The sequence below is a fragment of the Uloborus diversus genome, unplaced genomic scaffold, assembly GCF_026930045.1.
Source record: "Uloborus diversus isolate 005 unplaced genomic scaffold, Udiv.v.3.1 scaffold_292, whole genome shotgun sequence".
NCBI classification, from domain to species: Eukaryota; Metazoa; Arthropoda; class Arachnida; order Araneae; family Uloboridae; genus Uloborus; species Uloborus diversus.
This window is the reverse complement of record NW_026558453.1, coordinates 88687-108815: the sequence shown is the minus strand read 5'-3', so window position 1 is coordinate 108815 and position 20129 is coordinate 88687. Positions and strand designations below refer to the sequence as shown.

Here is a 20129-nt window from a genome sequence, read left to right as displayed (position 1 = left end):
GCGCAGAATTTCCGCTTTCTACCCCTTTATAAAACATGTATATTGGATAAAGAATATCGAAAACTACACAATAGGAACTAAAAATTTGTATTGTAGATTTCTATTATGTTTATTGTCTTTGGTATCGCTTATTAACTTGTCGATAAGATTCAAAACATTTACCCTTGTATTTAATTTTTTTGAAGCTTAACCCTCAAGAAACTTTTAAACATAAAAACGGGGAAAGAGAGTGAAGAATTACGCACGCAAGCACTATACAAATGTCCCAGATCGAGTCTACCCAGTGACGTCACTGGCACTTTCCCACTCGTTCCTACTTTCGCGGCGCTAAGAGCCAGCCCTTCTAACTTCTATAGTCCTTCCTGGGCTATTGTCATTCAGTACGTATTTCTCTTGTAACCCGATGACGACGCCTTAGGTCTGACCGGTAATCACCACTGCATTCTGCAGGGACGGGGATGGTACTCTTTTAGTCTAAGTGGACACCCTGAGGTCAAAACCAGCTCATCGACACCCTGCATCGACAAACAGAAATTTCAAGGATCAAAACACACCATTTCCCCCGAAGTAATAGCTATATTTTGTCACCATCTGGACGACGTTATACGGACTCGGGCTCGGGCTAAACTTGCCGCCTCAAAGGGGATTGATTTTTGTTTCCTTTTATATATATATATATAAGATACTTCTACTTTTTTCTACTATTTTTTTTTTTTCTAGTTCATATATGAGAAAATTTTATCATTTACGATAAACGCCAAAGCAAACAGATTCCCCGACGAAATACTAAATTTTCCCCGACGGGGGCGCAAGACGCTTCCGACGAGGGGGCAATTGCCCCCCCTGCCCCTCCCTTGGAGCCACGTCTGTCTAAAACGCAGTCGTAGATGATATTCGCTGATGTTACCAAGGGTTCAGGGACTTTTCTCAGAAATCTTTTCGGGATTGAAGCCCTAAAAAAGAAATTTCACACCACCTTTGGTGATACAAGAGGGAGGAGAGATTCGATGACCTCTGAAAAATTTCTTAATTGTAGTCCTAAAAACGAAATTTTAAATGATCCTTAAAGATGGGGTGGAGGCACTTCTGCAGGGATTTAGGTGATCACTCTCCTGGAAGCTTTTCGAATTTGAAGTCCTAAATACGAATTGTAGGCCATTTTTTGATAACGATAGGCGATATGAGATGGGACTGGGTTCCGATTTAGAAACTTCCCCTGCACTCTTTCAAAATAAAAGTTTTAAGCACGTTTCTAATCTACCTTGGAGGTGTAAAATGAAGGGTGAGGCTAGAGGATGTCTCTCCCTTCCGCATTCTTTGCTAAGTCCCTATCTTTTTATTAAATTATTCATACAAATGTTATGGGAAAACCTCCCCCCAGTATATCTTTTCCGAGATCATTTTAGTTCTTTGGTTTTTTTTCATAGTGAAATTTTCAATTTCCAACCTGGTGTTTGAATTTGTTTGAAAATAAAGAGATTGAGATTCGTCAAAATATTTTTTAACATTTTGGACTGATGTGGTACTTTTCAGGGACACCAGATCTTCTTCCAACTTTATTTTACTTTAAATATCCTCCAGCTAGAATATCTTAATAAAGTTTTATTTTACTTTCGTTTTATACATTCAAACACTTAGTATTCATTACGTTACAATGTTTTAAATCTCCCTTACTGCATTTTAACTCTTTTTCTATTTAAAACATGCTTCAGCGCCCCCTATGAAACCTCCATTATTATCTAGCTATTCATTCATTGTATTAAATTAAAATTTGTCATAGGTTTTTTACAATGTACTGAATACTTTTTTTGCTTGATTTTTTTTTTATTTGTCAGAATGTCTCGAAAAATTTTAGCTGCCTTTAGTTAGGTAAATTATAATAAAGAACCGTGGATGTTCCTAAATAATATTTAAAGGTTTAATATTCAAGGGTTGCATTTTCTTTCAAAATTTTGTTGAGAAAATTTTTTTGTCACGGGAATTCCACTTGGTATTTTGTTACTTCTATTTAAATTTTTTTAAATACTGAGAAGGTTTTCTTTTTTTAATTTGTTCATCCCTAAATTAAAATTGGCAGCCACGGTTCTACGCCACCCCTGGAGGTGGCCCTGCCTTTACGTGTTCATTGTCCCCTTACAGACTATTATTACAGGCAGCTGTTAGCGCCTTAGAAGGTCCTGGACAGTTATGCAATAAAGTTATCTTATCGGTCAACCGGTGAATTTACAGACACACAGTAAAGCATCTTATTGCTCACAGCAGAACATTTTTTAAAGAATTTTTACTAGGCGACATAAGTTTATCATAAGAGTAAAAATTATTGAGAAGGTTACAGCCTTTTTTTTCTCAACAAATGTATGCAAAATCGTCGCCTCAAAGTGGTATTTCTGTAAGTACTGTTTGTTCTGCGGCGGCTGTATAGGATTTCTGATTTAAAAGGAAGCCGATATGAACAAACCTTAAGCATAGTATTAACTCCGAAGTAAAGGGGGTCCGGGGGTTTCTCCCCCGTAAATTTTTCGAAATTTTTAGTTTTGAAAACGAATTTTAGACGATCTTTGGTAATGTTAGGATTGAAGAGGTTCGGTGTCGCTCACCTATCTATTTTTCGAACTTGTAGCTCTAAGAGTACAGTTTTAAACGATCTTTTTGATGATGTTAGAGTGAGGAGAAATTTGAGGGTCCATATCCCAGGAAATTTTTCTTTATTTTTAATCTTAGAAATGCATTCTAACTGTCTTTCGTAATATTATGCGCTCGGGTGCGACTCCCTCCCCACGCCCGTTTTTCGAAATTGAAACGTTCAAAACGCAAACATTATGTCCAATAATGTTCAGAGGAGGGTGATTCGGGGGTTGTCCGGCGGATTTTTTTCTGCAATTGTAGTGCTAAAAACGGAGTTCAATGCGCTCACGTGGAGGAGTGATTCTAGGGCCCGCAACAAGAAATTTTTCTAATTTGCAGTCTTAAAGATGCATTCTACTTGTCTTTGATAATGGTAGAGGAGAAGAGGTTTGGAGCACTCTCTCGGAAATTGTAGCTCAAAAAAATAAAAGATTAAAAAACTGAAACCCGACTACGGCAAAAAAAAAACAACCTAAAAGATAAGAAACAAGGTAGGTGCTGTTTAATATCATCGTCCTATGGAGTAAAACTAGTAACTTGATAGGATAGATATTCCTATTTATTGAGCTCTATTGAAATCCTCTGTCACTTTCACATTAATAACATCATAATTCAATTCAAATGCCGTTGTCGTGCGTTCTCAACTACAGTTCTACTATACCGCACGACTACGGTATTTGAATTGAATTATAATGTTATTAATGTGAAAGTGACAGAGGATTTCAATAGAACTAAATAAATAGGAATATCTAACCTATCAGATTACTGGTTTTACTCAATAGGACGATGATATTAAACAGCACCTACCTTGTTTCTTATCTTTTAGGTTTTTTTGCCGTAGTCGGGATTCAGTTTTTTAATCTTTTATTTTATTTAAATATTTTCCGTTTTAATCTAAGATGGACAAAAAATAATAGCGTGAGTAATTTACGGTAAGCATTTTAGTTTGATATACAAGAATGGTAAACTTAATTTATTGCTATTACATGAAGCTGATAGAAAATTTAAACAATAAAAGATTGATTTTACTTAATAAGACTATAATAGTAATCAACAACAAACTTGTTTCTTACCCTTTTTTCCCTTAGTCGGGTTATTAATAAATTTATTTAAAACCCACGCTAAAAAAATCCTTTAAAATCGAGTTTTACAAGGTAAAATCAACTCCTCCTATTGTTGTAGTCGATTGATAGCGTACGTTACTTGGGTCGTAATACTGAATCAATTGACACTTTATTCATGAAAGTCGGATAAATAGTTTAGGTGCTACAGTAGAACATACACAAATACAAAGACTGCTAATTTTTTTTAAAGCAAATAAATCATCTCATGCTACATTTGAAGTCGGTTAAAATATAGCCTATGTTACTCGGGCTATAATAGGGAATCGATTGACACCTTATTTATCAAAATCGGATGAATAGTTTAGGCACTATGGTGGATAATACGTAAATACAAAAACATACATAGACTGCTGAAATTATAACCCTTACTTTTGGCTTCGCCGTAGCCGGATGAAAAACAGAAAAATGTTCCGCCAAAAGTCCGTAACCTTTCTGAAACGGTTCTTGAAACTTTTTAAAGAATTGGAAAATCTCCTCTGTTAAAGCCAGCCATGTCTCGGGAACCTTCGAGAAGAATGTGGTAGGTGGGTTTTAAATAATTAATTAGAACCTCGCCGTTCCACCAACAGAGCTCCAGAAGCATTAAAGCAGACACGACAGAACTGCAAGTAAGAGAACAAAGCATACTCCTAGCAAAGCTGAAGCGATCCTTGACTAATTCGCTCTTACCGATACATTAGTCAGTCTAGACAGAAAGTAATCGTGGTAAAGCCGACACACTTAATAAACAAGCTCAGTCAGTCTTTAAACTGGTAGCGAAAAAATATTCTTCACAGCAGTGAAAAGTCGGCATTCGTGTAGGTTTTGGCAATTCAGGAAACTGTTTGACAAATATCCTCGATTTTCTCAGGAAGTGGATGAAAACCTGCGAAATCCCGAAACGTTCCACTGAAATAGCCAGTAACTTCTGCCTTTTTTTAGTGTAGTCATCCAACTTTCGTGGTTGATTTTCGTATCGTTCGAAGATATTTTTAAAAGATTCAGGACTGTAAGTGTCAAATGTAGCCCATGTTAGCCGGGTTACAATTTAAAAACGAATGACACCTTATTTATCAAAATAAGATGAATAGTTTTGGCGCTGCGGTGAAACAACCGTAAATACAAACATACATAGACTGCTAAAATCATAACCCTTTCTTTTGACTTTGCCGTAGTCGGGTAAAAACGAATAATACAATAGCTTTAGCACTATATACCTGCAAGCAAGCATCTTAGTTTGAAACACATGAAAGATAAATTAAATTAGCGTTACTACATAAAACTTGTAGACAACTTAGATTATGAAAGATTGCTCTTACTTAATAAGAATATAGTAATAATCATAACACCTAAATTGTTCTTTACCAAATGATGTTTTTTCTGTAGAATGGTTACAGTTTGTGTTATATTTATTTAAAACCCGTGCTAAAAAGAGAAAGGAATGAAATTGGTTAAAATCAGGATGTATAAGGCTAAATCAAATTTTCCTATTGCTGAAGTCTGCAAAAATATAGCCTACCCGGGTCTTAATTACGAAACGAATGACACCTTATTTATCAAAATCGGCCAATCTTGAACGATGCTGGCGAAAAGAGAGGTGGGGGCACCCTCCTATGGGAAACTTTTACAAGTTTTTTTTTTTTAAACGCAGTTTGTAGACGATCTTTGGTAATATTAACAAGAGGAGTGGTTTGGAAGATCCCATATTAAAAAAGGAATGAAGAATAATTACATAGACTAGCATATAAAGCCAGTTTTGTTACTATTTCTAAAACATTTATGATCAGGGTCGGATTTAGACTTAACGGGGCCTTAAGTTATTTCAGGTATGGGGCTCTTTTTGTAATCCGGACCACTTTGTCGGTGGCGAAAGAGGAAATGCTAAAGTGTTTTTTTTTTTAATAATGACTATTATTACTTTTTTTGCGCTATATTTGTCTTTTCCCCTGAGACACATAAAGTTATGCATTATTTTCTTTCTTCCTTCCTTTCTTTTTTTTTCTTTCTTTTTTTGTGTGTGTTTTTTTAATGTGTGTTTGCCTGCTTTTTTGGATTTCCCTTAAGAAGGGGAATAGCATCGAGAGAATGATGCAGGGCTCCCAATTTAGGGGTTCTGGGGGTTCCCCCAGAGGGAATTTTGGAAAAAAAAATATATAGTAAAATTCTGCAGTTTGAAGCCATATAAAGGAAGATTGGAATCAAAAATATTCGGGGGAAAAGTAGGCAAACAAAACTTTTTCAAATTATGTACTCTTGCAAGTTGAGATAATACACAGTAAAATTTTTTTAGGGGTCGACACATCGATGAGGCACTCGACAGAGAGAAAGAGCGAGGGAGGATAAAGGATAATGCATTGTTACTTGCGCTCATGGACTTTCGATACAGCTAGTTTTTAATCACCCCTGCAACCCATCTACAAATTGCTTTAAAAGAAATAGGGTACACACTTAGAAAATAGGTAGCAAGAGAGTAACATACTGCCCATTTGAACAATTCATAATTTATACTCTTAGTAAGAAATAAAATTGAAGCATACTTTGACGAACATACATTGAAGCACACACTGAATTTAACATATTTTGGCACTCCTCCCCCTTATCAACTCCAATTTGTTAGAAATTTCAAAATTCAAGGCTTGTAGCCATATTTTTGCATCATTTCAAGCATTTAAAAATGAAATTGATTTTTTTCAATTTTCAAGTATTTCCACTTTTTTTTAGGAACGACAACTCACACAACTTTTCGTTATAAGCAATAGCTTTCAACTAAAATGTAAATCCGGCCCTGGAAATGATAGTATAAATAACAAAAGTCTCCAAAACATTTTTACAAATTAAAAGCGGTAATGGATAACTAAAGTAAAAGTTTTAGAAATAAGTAAATTTTTTTACGAACCAAACTTGCTCTTCAAAATCCTTTGTTTGAATCATCAAAATGAATTTCAATTTCATTATAACTTTAAAAGGATTTTTAATTACAGCTAAAACGTGTTACAAAGACTCCATCATTCTTCAGTCCTGTTGCCTCGAAGCTGGAGAAAAAATAAATAGATTGCCAGTGCCTACAAGTTTCAACGCGCGAATCCCTTTTATACATAAAGCCACAAAAAAGGAAGTGGTAGGTGTGGTATAATCCTCAGTTACCCTAAAGCAAAAATTACTGAAAAGAATTCCAGGAAACAATCCCGACCCTTCAGCCTTCGGCTTCACTCTCGGGAAAAATTCCTCTCTCTTTGCATCTTCGAATGAAAAACAGCTGTTTCCGTTCCGCAAACTGCTTTTGCCGTCCCGTCCCAAGTAGTGTTCCTGTACTGGTCCCTGTCCCCTGTACACAGATGGCCGTGAAATGGTTATCGACTATCATCAATGAAAGGGCTAATGAGGTGGGGTGCTAATCAATTGCCGAGTGCGTGGTGGGCCGGTCCACAAGGGAAGAAAAAGAAGGCTTTCGTCATGTACGAGTCGACGGTTTTTTTTAAAAAAAGAAGGCAAGGGTCTTCCTAAGAGTTTTACAAAGATTTGAAATCCGTTTACAAAAATGAGTGAACCTATTTTAGATTTTCCAATGTCGCAAAGTGGTTTGATTTCGCATTTTCTAGGCGACAGATTTTTTTCACTAGTTTTTTTAAGGAAGAAAAAATGAAAAAAAAAAAAAAAAAGCTTTTTTTTTTTTTTTGTACTATTCAATTGAAAGATTTAATGCGGCCCAAACCGAGGCGGCCCACCGGGCATTTGCCCGGCTGCCCGCCGGCCCCATCCGCCACTGAAGTCTACCAAGGATCTTATCTTTAAACGCGTTTTATTCAAAACTTGAAAATGTCCACTTACATCCCTTTGCTTCTCACTGCCTCATATATGACACCAGCTGTTCGTTCTGTGATTTTGGATGAACCTTTTGCTTCAGATAATAGTACTTTAACGATACAGGATTTCTTTCCTTCTGAAACCAGATTCATCGAATACTGATGGAGGATCAGCGCATAACTCGTACCAGAAGTTTTTAGCAATTTGTTATTCCATCTTTACTGTTCATACCATTCGGTGTAAAAGATGGTTTGGGCTTACACATCTTTACAGATAGTAACTACTCACGTAACAGAAGCTAAAGACATAACTGCTTACCTCCTTTACAAAGAAATGCCTCAAAATTGTTTGCCTTCAATATGATTTGATGTTACTACCCAAACGTTAAAGGTCTTATCGCAACTCACCTTATTATCAGCGAGCAATACCCATACCAACTTGAGAGGGAAGAAACTTCTGGGGCTTTAGAAACGGATTGAGATTTCCAAACTGAGAGACAAAAAGGTGTAAATATTTAGCATTCTATTGATGTATTGCTCATTGCTCTCATCAAGACTTGTTCTATCGTTGAATCACTACAGGTTCTAGACCACCTGAATTTGTCACTGCGTTAGATCGATGGATAGCTGATGTTTGATGTGATCAAATTTTTTTTATCGCATAATGTACTCAAAAGTTTCAGATAGAGTTGCAAGCAGGGCTGTGGAGTCGGAGTCGGAGTCGAAGAGTCGGAGTCGGACTGATTTTGGGGTAAAGGAGTCGGAGTCGGAGTTGTTAGAAAACTTGCCGACTCCGACTCCGACTCCGGGTTTCTTTTTTTCTTTCCTTTTCACTGACTCTCCTTGCATTTTTTAAAAACTGACTACCAATTGGTTCAATTACATGTATAAAAAGATACTAATGAGAAAATAACTGCCATTATGGCAATCAGCTAGCCTGAATGCTTACCGAACTTACTGTAGCCGTCCTCTAGTTTGCTTGCTTTTTAACTTAACTAATAGCGACTGTCAGCAAACGGTTTTGTTGCCTAACATTTTCAAGTAATCACTTTCAAATAAAAATAGAAATATAGTGTTTTGTTCGATCTCAGTTGTAAAATAGCGAAAGAAACGTAACAAATTAATAAGTCGAGGCCCGTAGCTAAGGTTGAAACGTTTAAGGGTGATCGACAAATTCAAAAACGTTCTGGCGCGAAAGCACGAATCCAAAAGATCCGATGAAAAATAATCTAATGTTTTTTTTCTTTATTAAGACTATTTCTATAAGCATGGTTCTCACTAAAAAGTATAGAACAAAATAAGTGTAAATGATTTCTTGATTGCAACACTCAATGATTGCAGCTAATCTTAAAATCTTAATATTAAGGTTAATTCTAAAGCAGACAATAAAATTTAAATTAAAAATTTAGCGAAGAAGAAATATAGGTATAGTAAAAGCCATTCGTATAAATTTGTATACCGGCCGCATTTTGTGTAAAATTAGCTCCTGATGTATATGTGCCCTATTTTCGTTGAAATTTGATTGATGAAATATAATTTAAAATACATTCGCGAAAATTTTCATAATTAAAGTATTTATAAACTCTGAAATTAACTTTGGGTGTCATCTACCTGATGGGTGTCACCCAGGGAAAACCACCCCCTCTCAAGAACTTGGATTTAGAAAAAAAAAGCTTTTTTTCTCTCAAGTTACAGCTTTCAAAAATTGAAAGCACACGATTTGATCAATATCTATTTGTTAAACATTAAAGGGGGGCAAATTGCAGATAATCCTTTTCAAATTTTTTAAAAGGGATTTTTAAGTCATCTCACTTCTTAACTCGTAACTGCTGGAAAATTTGATTTTTAAATTGAATTTCTAACGTTGTATGCGTCTTGGGTTTACAATAAACAAAATGCGAAATTTTCATGAAAAGGAATCAATATTTCAATCTCTGTTTAGAGGTTTTCCCCCTTCCCCTGAAGGGAGAGAGGGAGTTGAAAAAATACAATTAAAAAAATCAAAAACATCCGGAGTCGGAGTTGGAGTCGGAGTCGGGCGCTTCAAAATCCAGGAGTCGGAGTCGGGGTCGGAGTCGGCCATTTTCCTTCCGACTCCGCAGCCCTGGTTGCAAGTATATGTCCGCATATTTAGCATAATTCACATAACCAGCTGCGTAAAAGAGAGGTACCTTGGTGTTTGCAAATGAGAATCCCCACCGACTTAGAGGGTGCAGAATTGCAGCATTGCCCGTCTGCATTTAAGCATACGGTACTCGAGTTTGGACATGTGAATAACACGCGCTCTTCATTGGTCGAATCGTCTGTCAATCAAATGCCTTTCGCGCCGCCGCCGCTGAAACGCGCGCCATGTTGTTCTGAGATGGCTGATATGGATTCGCTCTCGTTCTCCATGAAAATAAAAAGCAAACATCTACCTGCTAAGTTTCACAATATTATTGAAGAAAATGATGAAAAGATCTTAATAAGAAGCAACGTCACATTCACGGTGGACATAGATACTCGAGTCCAAGAATTTGGAAAGAAAACAAATACTAAATGGAACACGAGAAATTCATGCCCATGAGGTCCAAAGTTCGTTTGCTGGAAAGTATTTTTTTCTTCCTTGGTCCTTTTTTAAAAATACTTAATTTAACTTTAAATGCCTTGATTTTTTTCAAAGATTTTTTTAAACATGTTATGAACTTTTAAATTAAATTGTACAGCTATGTTTTCTATAGATTTGTAGTGTTAATAAATGATTAAAAGACAATTATTTAGGTCTAATTTATATATATATATATATATATATATATATATATATATATTTCATTCAAAGTAAGTTTTGATTAATTAAAATACAGAGTGATGTATTCCAGGATTTAATAGTACAAATTTTGCCATTGGTGTTAAAATGATTTTTTCAAAGCTTAACTAAACCAGAATTTACTTTAAAAAACGGGTTCATTTGTGTCAAATCACAGGATTTCAGAAAACACATACCCAAGGGCGGCTACTAACAACCTTTTTTTTGGGGGGGGGGTGGAGGATGATGCTGAAAATTTTTTATAGTTTTGACCACAGAAGATTTTTGAAACTGCTTAGGTGTCAATAAAAAGCACCAAATCAGCTAGCAATAAGGCAACAAATAACTTTACGAATGAATTTTATGAAGAATTAAAAAAAAGGTTTCAACCTTTACAACTCAAGATAATTCATGAATTGAATCAGTTATTGTAATTGTTTACACTTTATTCATAAAATATTTCAACACAAGGGATGGATAGTATTGTGGTCAATTGGGGGGGGGGGGTATGCCCTATGGCCTCGCCTGTAGCTGCCCCCGCGAATACAAAATGCGAATACACACAAGCCCCTACTACCACACAATGATGTTTACAAACACGCAGACTAACACTTCATCCCCGGTGAAGAAGCTTTTTTCTATTATTCGTTTCGCAGTGTACATTACGCAAGCACAAACACTCATTGGCACACACAGACACAATCAAAAACTGCGGAACACACAGCTCCACGCCAATGCACAGGAGGTTTTTTGTGAGCTGAATGATGTTTCTGTCTAAAAAAGATAGTTTATAGTCAAGACAGTTGGATATTAAAAAAATAGTTGATTCCGGCAGACAGTAGCTATTCGTTGAAACAAGAAACCCAACGAATAGGATTTCATTACAATTCGTGATTATGAAAATGTCGCTATGAATTTCAATTGTTAGCCAGTAAATTAAACAAATTTCAAAACTTCGTCAAATTTTGAAAATGTTTGTCAAAGATATGATTCAATGAAGTTTAATCAATATTTTTATTTCATTTAAAGTACATTTTTGTTTCTAGAGGAAATTTCAGATTTTTCCATTTGCCAACGAGTTTTTTTAAGCCAGACTTACGATTTTATAGCATTTGGCGAGGTGAATTCTTGAAAGTATTTTTTAAATTTTGTACTTTGCTTATTTGATGTCAGTAATCATTCAAATATTTTAAATAATATATTAAGAAGTATTAATCTAAGGTGAATTTTTAAATTAATTTTATTAATTTAAAAGCCAAGGGGTAAAAGAGCACCTTCTTGTAATCTTTTGCCGGCACTGTGATGTACTATGTAATTCTTTTTTTGTTCAAAATGTTTTTAATTTTATTCATTAAATTTATATAATAATTTTTAATAAAAAATATCATTGAAAATGTAAAATTTGTTTTGAATGTTTTTTTTATCAAAAGCCAGGGGCTGCAAGTGCATTCTTTTGCATCCCCTGCCAGCACCAATTAGTATTTTGTAGTTTGTCCTATTTTTTAAATGAATTTAATTGCTCAAATTTAGTAATTTTTAAATAAATTTTTGCAAACACTCATTTTTTTATTTTAATTTAGTTTTATTGTTTAAAACCGAGAGTTATGAGAATTCATCTTTGCAGGCCTTTAAATCATCGTCTTTTTAATGTCTGTTTTAAGTTTGCTTCTATTTATTGCATCACTCGAGTTTCAGTTAGTATATCGATTCATAGTAACGTTAGAAATCAATTGTAATAAGATTATTTTCTAGCAAACTTCATCTTAGCAATGATTGAACAATAAGATAAAAATGAATATTCTAAATGATCCAATCCATGCGTAAAACAAAACGCCACTTATGCATAAAATTCATTAAAGAAAAAGGTGATGAAGACGCATACTCGAATCGCAAGCAATAGAAATCCACAAGTAAACAACAAAATATTTACCACTCAAACATAACCTTCTTTTTAAAATCAGAACAAAATTGCAGTCACTATGCTTTCGAGAAACATAAAAAGATAGCAAAACAATTTATTTCTCAACAAAACAATTTATTCCTCAAAAATGAAAAATAAACCGCTTATAACATGATGTTTACATTCGGACTTAACGTTCTCAGTTCACTCCCAGCGAAAGGCGATTGATTGACAGACAATTCGACCAATGAAGAGCTCGTGTTATTCACATGTCCAAATTCGAGTACCGTATGCTTAAATGCTGCCCGTCTCACTATTGGCAGTTCCGGTTTGTCCCACCCTTACGATGATGGCAAAAGATTGTAGAAAAGTTGAAGTAAGTTAATCAAGAAGAAGTAGGGAAACTTTGGTCAATTTGGACTTTTTTATGCTGCACAGGAATTTTGTTTTCCAGCGCTCTAAACAGTTTAATAACTCCAGTCACAAATAATTTGGTTGCTGAGCTCGCTTAGATCTTTTAGAATTATCATTCTGACATTACCATATCATTGTGAGGCCTTTCGTAAAAGTTTAAATCAGTTAAATTTTTTCGTGAACTTCACTGCAAATGTGCACTCACTGTGATTTTGGAATGTAAATTCAGGGTCCCCCCCCCTCAAAGCGATGGCGCACCCCTTAAGAGTGACGGAGTACTCATCCAGAATAAAAGTCCTCAATAAGGAAAGAAATACCCCTTGAAAAAACTGCCTTAAAAATTCCAATGACGCAAAGCTGCTCCGTGGACACCCCCCCCCATTCCCCCCCCCGCCTGTGCACCCCTGTTAATTAGAATTTTTTTATGTGAGAGTTTATTGTTTTACTATTATAGAGTGGTTTCTGCGAGGTTTCAGAATTTTTTTTAAGTAATAAAAATTATTTAAATAGAGGATTATTTCGTCTCCCCCCCCCTTCCCCCCAAAACCCGACGCGCAAAGTGCTGGGACTTTTTACCCCTTCTTGCTGGAAGGGTAAGAAGTAATTTGCAACAGGTTTCACTTTTTTTTTTTTTTTGGATGTTTGGGTTTGGCCATTTTTTGGCCTAATTTTACTGTACTATACCTAGGACGTAATCTTTATACGCATTTTAATCAAAACTTGAAAATATCCACTTACATCCCTTTGTTTCCTACTGCCTCAATTGAAAAAAGATTATCTTCATCAAGTAATTAAAAAAACTGGAAAAAATAAAAGCGGAATCTTTTGCTTGCACTTTCTAAGCTTAAACCCTAACCTCTAAAGAAACGTTGGATTCTTACTTTTCATTTAATTGACTCATTAATAGTACATGATCTCACTGCAAATTTCGTCCCCATTTTTTTCGAACGATTTTCATACATCTTTATTAGTGGAAAAATATGTTTCTGTCAGGTTGCGGATCAAAATATGGCAAGAACGGAAGAATAGGGTACTTACTGTCTAGAATTTTAGGTGGGGGGTGTTTTTTTTTTTTTTTTAGTTTTCCTTCCATATTAGCGACGATTTGACTCAGCGAAATGCATACAAATCACTTTTCTTCTTAGCTCGGGACTCTGGTTCGAAATTACCAGACTTTGAAATAAAAGGTTTCCGCAACTCCAACAGCTACAATAAAAAATAAAAACATATTTTTAAAAATAATTTTATGCTCTTTAATTTATAAAAGAATGATCTTATTCGCAAGTAAATAGTTTTTGGGATATAGATAACAGGGTGCCCGTGCCCACCTAGAAGGGGCCATGGCGCAGACTGCGCCTTTGAATTTTTTAGCGGAAGTTGTTTTGAGCGGTATTTTTCTCTTTTTTTTCGTGGGGGAGGGATCTCGCTCTGGGCGGGGGTTATGATATTTTACGGGTGCTCCCTTGCTCTTGGGGGATGGGCACCCATGTGAAAAGAAAACTGAAGAAACGCACCTAAAATTCAAGATGGCGGATACAGGATCCCAAAAGCATACTCCTCTTATAATAAGAAAATTTTTGTTTTGCTTAAAAAATAGATAGGGGAAGAAACTTGCTATTCGATCTTAGACTAGAAGATTAAATTTAACAGCATCGGAAAACTAACGAAACTGAAATAACCATATACAATAAAAATCAAAAAAGTTTAATATGAAATTTAATGAAAAATTAAAAACTTTTTTCGTGTGCTAAGTGAATTTGAGAACTGAAAAAGTACTTTACGTACAACATGATCAAAATTAGATATTCTTTTTCTTAATACTAATTTATGAGTCTTTCATTACTTATTTTACAAAATATGTTTCGTTATTTTTTGTTGGGAAAAAATATAGTCTTCTTGTAGATTATCTATTTTTCATATCTTGAGTCCACATCGAAAACCTTTGTTGTTAAGAATTTATTGTTTGGAAAAAAATACATAAGTTGAGAAAATTCTGTAGCATTATATAACATAAAATATATGTGACCTATTAAGCGAAAGTTTTGAACCAGTTGCAAAGGAATTAATATGTTTAAATAAAAGAGAAACTGAAAAATCAGTTTGGATGAGGAGCAAAGTTAAGAAATATCAAAAACTTTGAAAAAAAACAGTTTTGATATGGTAGTACCTCCTGTAAGTAAATTTCTATTTGAGGGGCATTTTTCCTGGCCCCAGTCTCTTTGAATAAGAACCTCCATGTATCTGGCTCTGATTAACGGACACTCGGTTTAAGGGATTGTCTTAGAGAAAAAATTGCCAAAAATAATGCATAATAGAAAAATAAGAAACACTGAATTTGCTAGAACTCAAGATTCACTTTCTGTCTAAAATTTAACAGGAGGAAATTGGATATTAATATGTACAGAGGACCAAGTATATTCTAAAGTTCTTTCTGAAACCTACACGTCTGTTTTCCTCATAAGTTTGTTTATTTGAGGTCAGGGTCACCAAGAGGCTATGTCAGTCTTGTCGACAAGGGCGAATGCAGAGATTTTTCAAGTGGAGGCGATTGGTTTTGAGTTCTAACCCCTTGTAACATGTCCTGAATTCTAGTGCGAAAGTTAAAAAACTCCATCCCTTCCCCTCATGTAAAAAGAGATGGCCTGCAATTGCAGAAAAATAGCCTATAAATGCAGAAAAAAGCTTCATCATTTTTTACGAAAATATTCTGTAGTAAATGTAAACGTTTAAGTAATGAAATAATAACCATTTCGTAAAAGCACTTTCATCTACAAAACTCAGTTTATATCGTTACTTTTTAGCCTACTTTCCCAGTAAAAGTCAGAAAAAGAAGAAAAAAGCATGAAAGAAGGCTTAATGCACCTTTAAAATATCGCGAAAAACAAAAAAAAATCAAAAAATAAGTAAAATAATTAAATAAATATTGAAAAATTAAAAATTGGAAAGTAGGGTATTGAGATGGGGGAAAATGTCTGTCGGTCTGTCTGTCAGTCCCCCCCTAATAACTTTTGAATGAATAGTCCGATTCGAACAAACTTTTTTTTGTTCGAAAGATCTCGACGAGTACACCTCATTCCCATACAAAATTTTTTTTATGTATTGTGCATTGATACATAAATTTATTCATCTTTTTCAGGACATACACTTAAAATTACATAAACATGCAATACCATCTCATCGAACTTTAGTACAAAATGATTGTCAATGGAAACTTCAGCAGGTATTTGTTTTGATTTTTCTGATTCTTATGCATAAAATATTATGCAGTTTTATCAATTCTAAATTTCAACTGTGCAATTGAGGCAATGAGACGCAAATGAATGCTAGTGGACTATTTTAAGTTTCGAGTAAAACATGTTTATAAATCAGATCCTATGTAGGCTTTCATTGAAATTTTTTTCTAAATCATGCTATACGGCAGCACCTACCAGGGCTACTAGTACAATCTCTTGCCCCAAGACAGAGGAGGGGTTCACCTACCATTTGTACTAGTTATCTCCAAATTTTTAATTTTGCCACTTGCATCCCTTAGCTTCTCACTACCTCAATTAGTCTCATTTTTAGCCTACTTTCCCAGTAAAAGTCAGAGAAAGAAGAAAAAAGCATGAAAGAAGGCTTAATGCATCTTAAAAATATCCCGAAAAACAAAAAAAAGTCAAAAATAAATAAAATAGTTAGATAAATATTGAAAAGTTAAAAATTGGAAAGTAAGGAATTTGAGATGGGGGAAAATATCTTTCGGTCTGTCTCCCCCTAATAACTTTTGAATGAATAGTCCGATTCGAACAAACTTTTTCTTGTTCGAAAGATCTCGGCGAGGATACCTCATTCCCATATTTTACTTTTTGATTTGAACTATTTTTTGTTCAATTTTGAACAGTTCAAAAAAACTTAACATTAGCGCCTACGGGGAAATTCAAGGCAATTGCGAACTGTGAGGCGAATTTGCTTCAAACAAACTTTGTAGGAAAAAACTTTTGATGAAAAACTTGTATATAAAATATCTTTTTGATTTGATTAATTTTCCGTTCAATTTTGAACAGTTCAAATCCCTTAACATTAGCGCCTAGGGGGAAACTGAAAGTCAATGTAGATTCCGTACTTGAAGGCGGATTTACTTCAAACAAATTTTGTTGGAAACAGATCTCGACGCCAAACTCCAGACTCCGACTCCGAGAATTTAGGGGCACCTGACTCCGAATCAACTCCTGTGCCCGATAATTAATCGGACTCCGACTCCCCGACTTCGACTCTGACTTCGTAGCTTTGGCAAAAATTTATACACGGAGGACAGATGACGGACTCCGATTTTTGAACATTCGACTTCAACTCCTTTATCCCAAAATGAGATTGACTCCGACTCCGCAGCTATGGTTTTAACTATGAGATTATTGTTGATATGACTTGTTTTTATTTTCACGCTAAAGTTTTAATTTAGGCATTCAGTTTCCGGCGAATTCGGAACTCCAGCGCTCGAATACGCTACCTTGCGGTGATTTACAAAACTGCAAATGAAACTAAAACATTGCCATGTTGCGTTCCACGTGTGTCTGTTGACGTAAACACAGGCAGTTTGTTCTGAGTATTTATTAACGCAATCGATGTGTCTTAGTTTGCTTTCAGCTACAGAAATTAATTCGTCCCTTAGTAGTATTCTCGAGCTTCTCAAAATAATGTTAGTTTTCATTATTTCCTTAATAATTGGTGAAAGCGAAAATTCTGGATTAACAAACTTGGATAACGTTATACAAGGTAAAAAATTTTATTGTTTTGTATAAATTTGTAAGAATATGGGGTTTTTTTTAATCTTAAATTAATTAAACTTACCATATTTTACAGCAGCATTTAGTTGGAATGGACAGCATGCAAAATATTTTCTTGAATATATTATCGTAGAACAAAATGAATAACCGAGAAAGAATTTACTTTATTCCTTTTATTCTCAGCTGAAAGGTTTCGCCAAATTTGTTTAGGATTATAGTTTTAGTATTGTGCGAGCAAAGTAGCCTTGGCGAGATTTCGCGTTTTTAGTTAAACCATTTTTAATATTTATCATGAGTGGAATAAAATGGTAGTAAGATTACAGAATTCGATAAGTGAAAAGAAATAATGGTCAATCAACTGAAAAGAAAACTACCACCATATATCCGTGAGAATTTTGTTGATGATTTGCATAACATGACACAATTAAATCGTAACTCAGAAATTAGAAAAATCGAAACAGAAAATTTTTAAATTAACCGATTCGGGAATTCGAGAGAAATACATCAGCTACAAATGGAAAACAATAAGCGCTAGCCAAGCAAGTATCATCTTCTTTCGATAACAATTTGTAATGTCATATTGAATTTTCTAGCATTAATTGTTATTCTTGTCAGGCCACAATTATTATTTAGTTTTATCAAGAATTGATAAATATCGAATTCAACATCGTGGAAATAGCTGCTTAGAACTACGAACTATGTAGTTTGCATTAATCTTTGACGTTTAGTAATGCTTCTTGAATTCTCATTTCTTTCTACGTGGGCCAGAATATCCACAAGACATTGAAAATTAATTTTTAAAGAATAAAGCGAAAAATATCATACATACGAACAAAAATCACAACACTTTTAGCATTTTCTTCGTTACCACATGCATTTGTTTTAGTTTTTAAGTCGGCCATTAGACAGTGACTGCAGTGCCCCCTATAGTTAGTTGGAGTTGCGAATAAACTCGAAGTCATTCATGTTTCTACATAAAGATATACGCAGACGATTTTTTTTTTATTTGACAATGAAAATTATTTCTTTAATTTGACATTTTATTGTTTTCATTTATTTTGGTAATTGCATTAATTCATTAAAAAAATTACTTTTGGCAACAGGGGAAATAGAAACTTTTTTTTTTTTTTTTTTGACATGATGTATTTATTTTAATAAGCTTATTAATTTCAATTATTATTTTTTCGTTTTGAAAGCTGTTAAAGAATTTTTTTAATCCAAAAAAGTGTATTAGCTGCTTTGTTTAAAAGGTGCTGCTTTTTTTTTTTTTAAGAGTCAGTGGAGAATATTTTATTCCTAGAAATCAGCTTAAAATATTTAAAAAATATTTTTGAAACAATTTGCGATTTTAGCTATTTTTGAGAATATTGATCAGGTGCTAGAAAGTAGTATGAGTATATGGGAAAGTAGGCTCGTTTAGTTCTAGACAGAATTTCTTGTTCTAAAATATTCTTCTTTTCAGCCTCTTTCGGGATTTACATTTAGATACTGATCGACTTGGAATCTTTTTGCCTACTTACTTATTCTTACTAAATATGTATGTAATTACAGGCGCTTCTAATACAGCCTAAGGATGAAAGTGCCTTCAAACATTCTATTGAGAACTCCGAAGTTAGATTCTGTATTGCTGCCTCTTAATTCATCAAACATCTGTGGCAACAAAAGCGCATCGACAGTTTTGTTGGATGCAGTGTCCGTCGAAGCTTTGAACAAGGCTAAACCTTTTCAAGAAATTCCAGGACCTAAATCCCTCCCACTCATTGGAAACATTCACAGATACTTGCCCGGCATTGGTAAATATTGGTGGTTATTGTTTTTAATTTTACACAACCAGGTTTACTTGTCCCCCGAATGTCCCGGAAATATTCTAAAGCATTTTGACTCAATATCAAATATTAGTGAATTTTGAGTGATATATATATATATATATATATATATATATATATATATATATATATATATATATATATATATATATATATATATATATATATTCTTTGCCGGTTCAGTGAATAAGTTATCCTCCTTCATTTTAAAAAAATTTAATATTTTTAAAAAAAATTTAAAAAAAATGATCTGTGACCTACTTCCCCCAATTAATTCTAATTTGAATTCCGAAACTTTGAATTCAAATTATGTTTTTCGCAATCACGAGTTGCGACAAGACCCTACTGATTAGAGTTATTGTTTCTAGAAACGACTCCCCCCCCCAAGCATGTCCCTCCTCCGGGGTGGTTACGTGTGAATAGTGTGTGTGTGTGTAGGCTTACGTGTGTGCACGTAGGCGTGTGTATGTGTGTAAAGGCGTGCGCGCGTAGGGGAGTGTGTATGAGCATGCGTGTGTAGGACATGGACGCCACCGCCCAACAAAAAGCGGATTCCGGTGGACAGTGCTCAGGACCAGCCGCGCCGCCGCACAGTGGGGCAGCCTAATGTTGATTTTGGATATTGGGCGGAAAATTAAACAATTTAGTTTCGCATTTTTACTGTTGTATTGATAAACTAAGAACATATTCCCACTAATCTTACTAGTTTTTAACATTATTACCCGAAGATAATACCTTGAATTCGAAGAATTAACTAGCTACTTCGTTAGAAGACAATTTAGTAAATAGTAGATAACTTGTTTAAGAACTGTTCAAATTTAATAGTGTGATGTGCTGGGCTTTATGCACTCGTAATAAATAAGAAAAACACCCAAAAACGTTTCTTAGAAAATACGAAAATTTTGGAGAT

The 20129-nt window shown here is 34.6% G+C and overlaps 1 protein-coding gene across 1 annotated transcript in view; it reads left to right on the top strand.

The window, feature by feature from the left end:
* LOC129233256 (probable cytochrome P450 301a1, mitochondrial) overlaps positions 1-20129 on the top strand; it is a 96203-nt gene that overhangs the window by 17796 nt on the left and 58278 nt on the right. Inside the window, exon 2 of the mRNA XM_054867308.1 lies at positions 18945-19186. Coding sequence (XP_054723283.1) covers positions 18967-19186 — 220 coding nt within the window. The 5' untranslated portion in view covers positions 18945-18966. The remainder of the gene's footprint in view (positions 1-18944; positions 19187-20129) is intronic.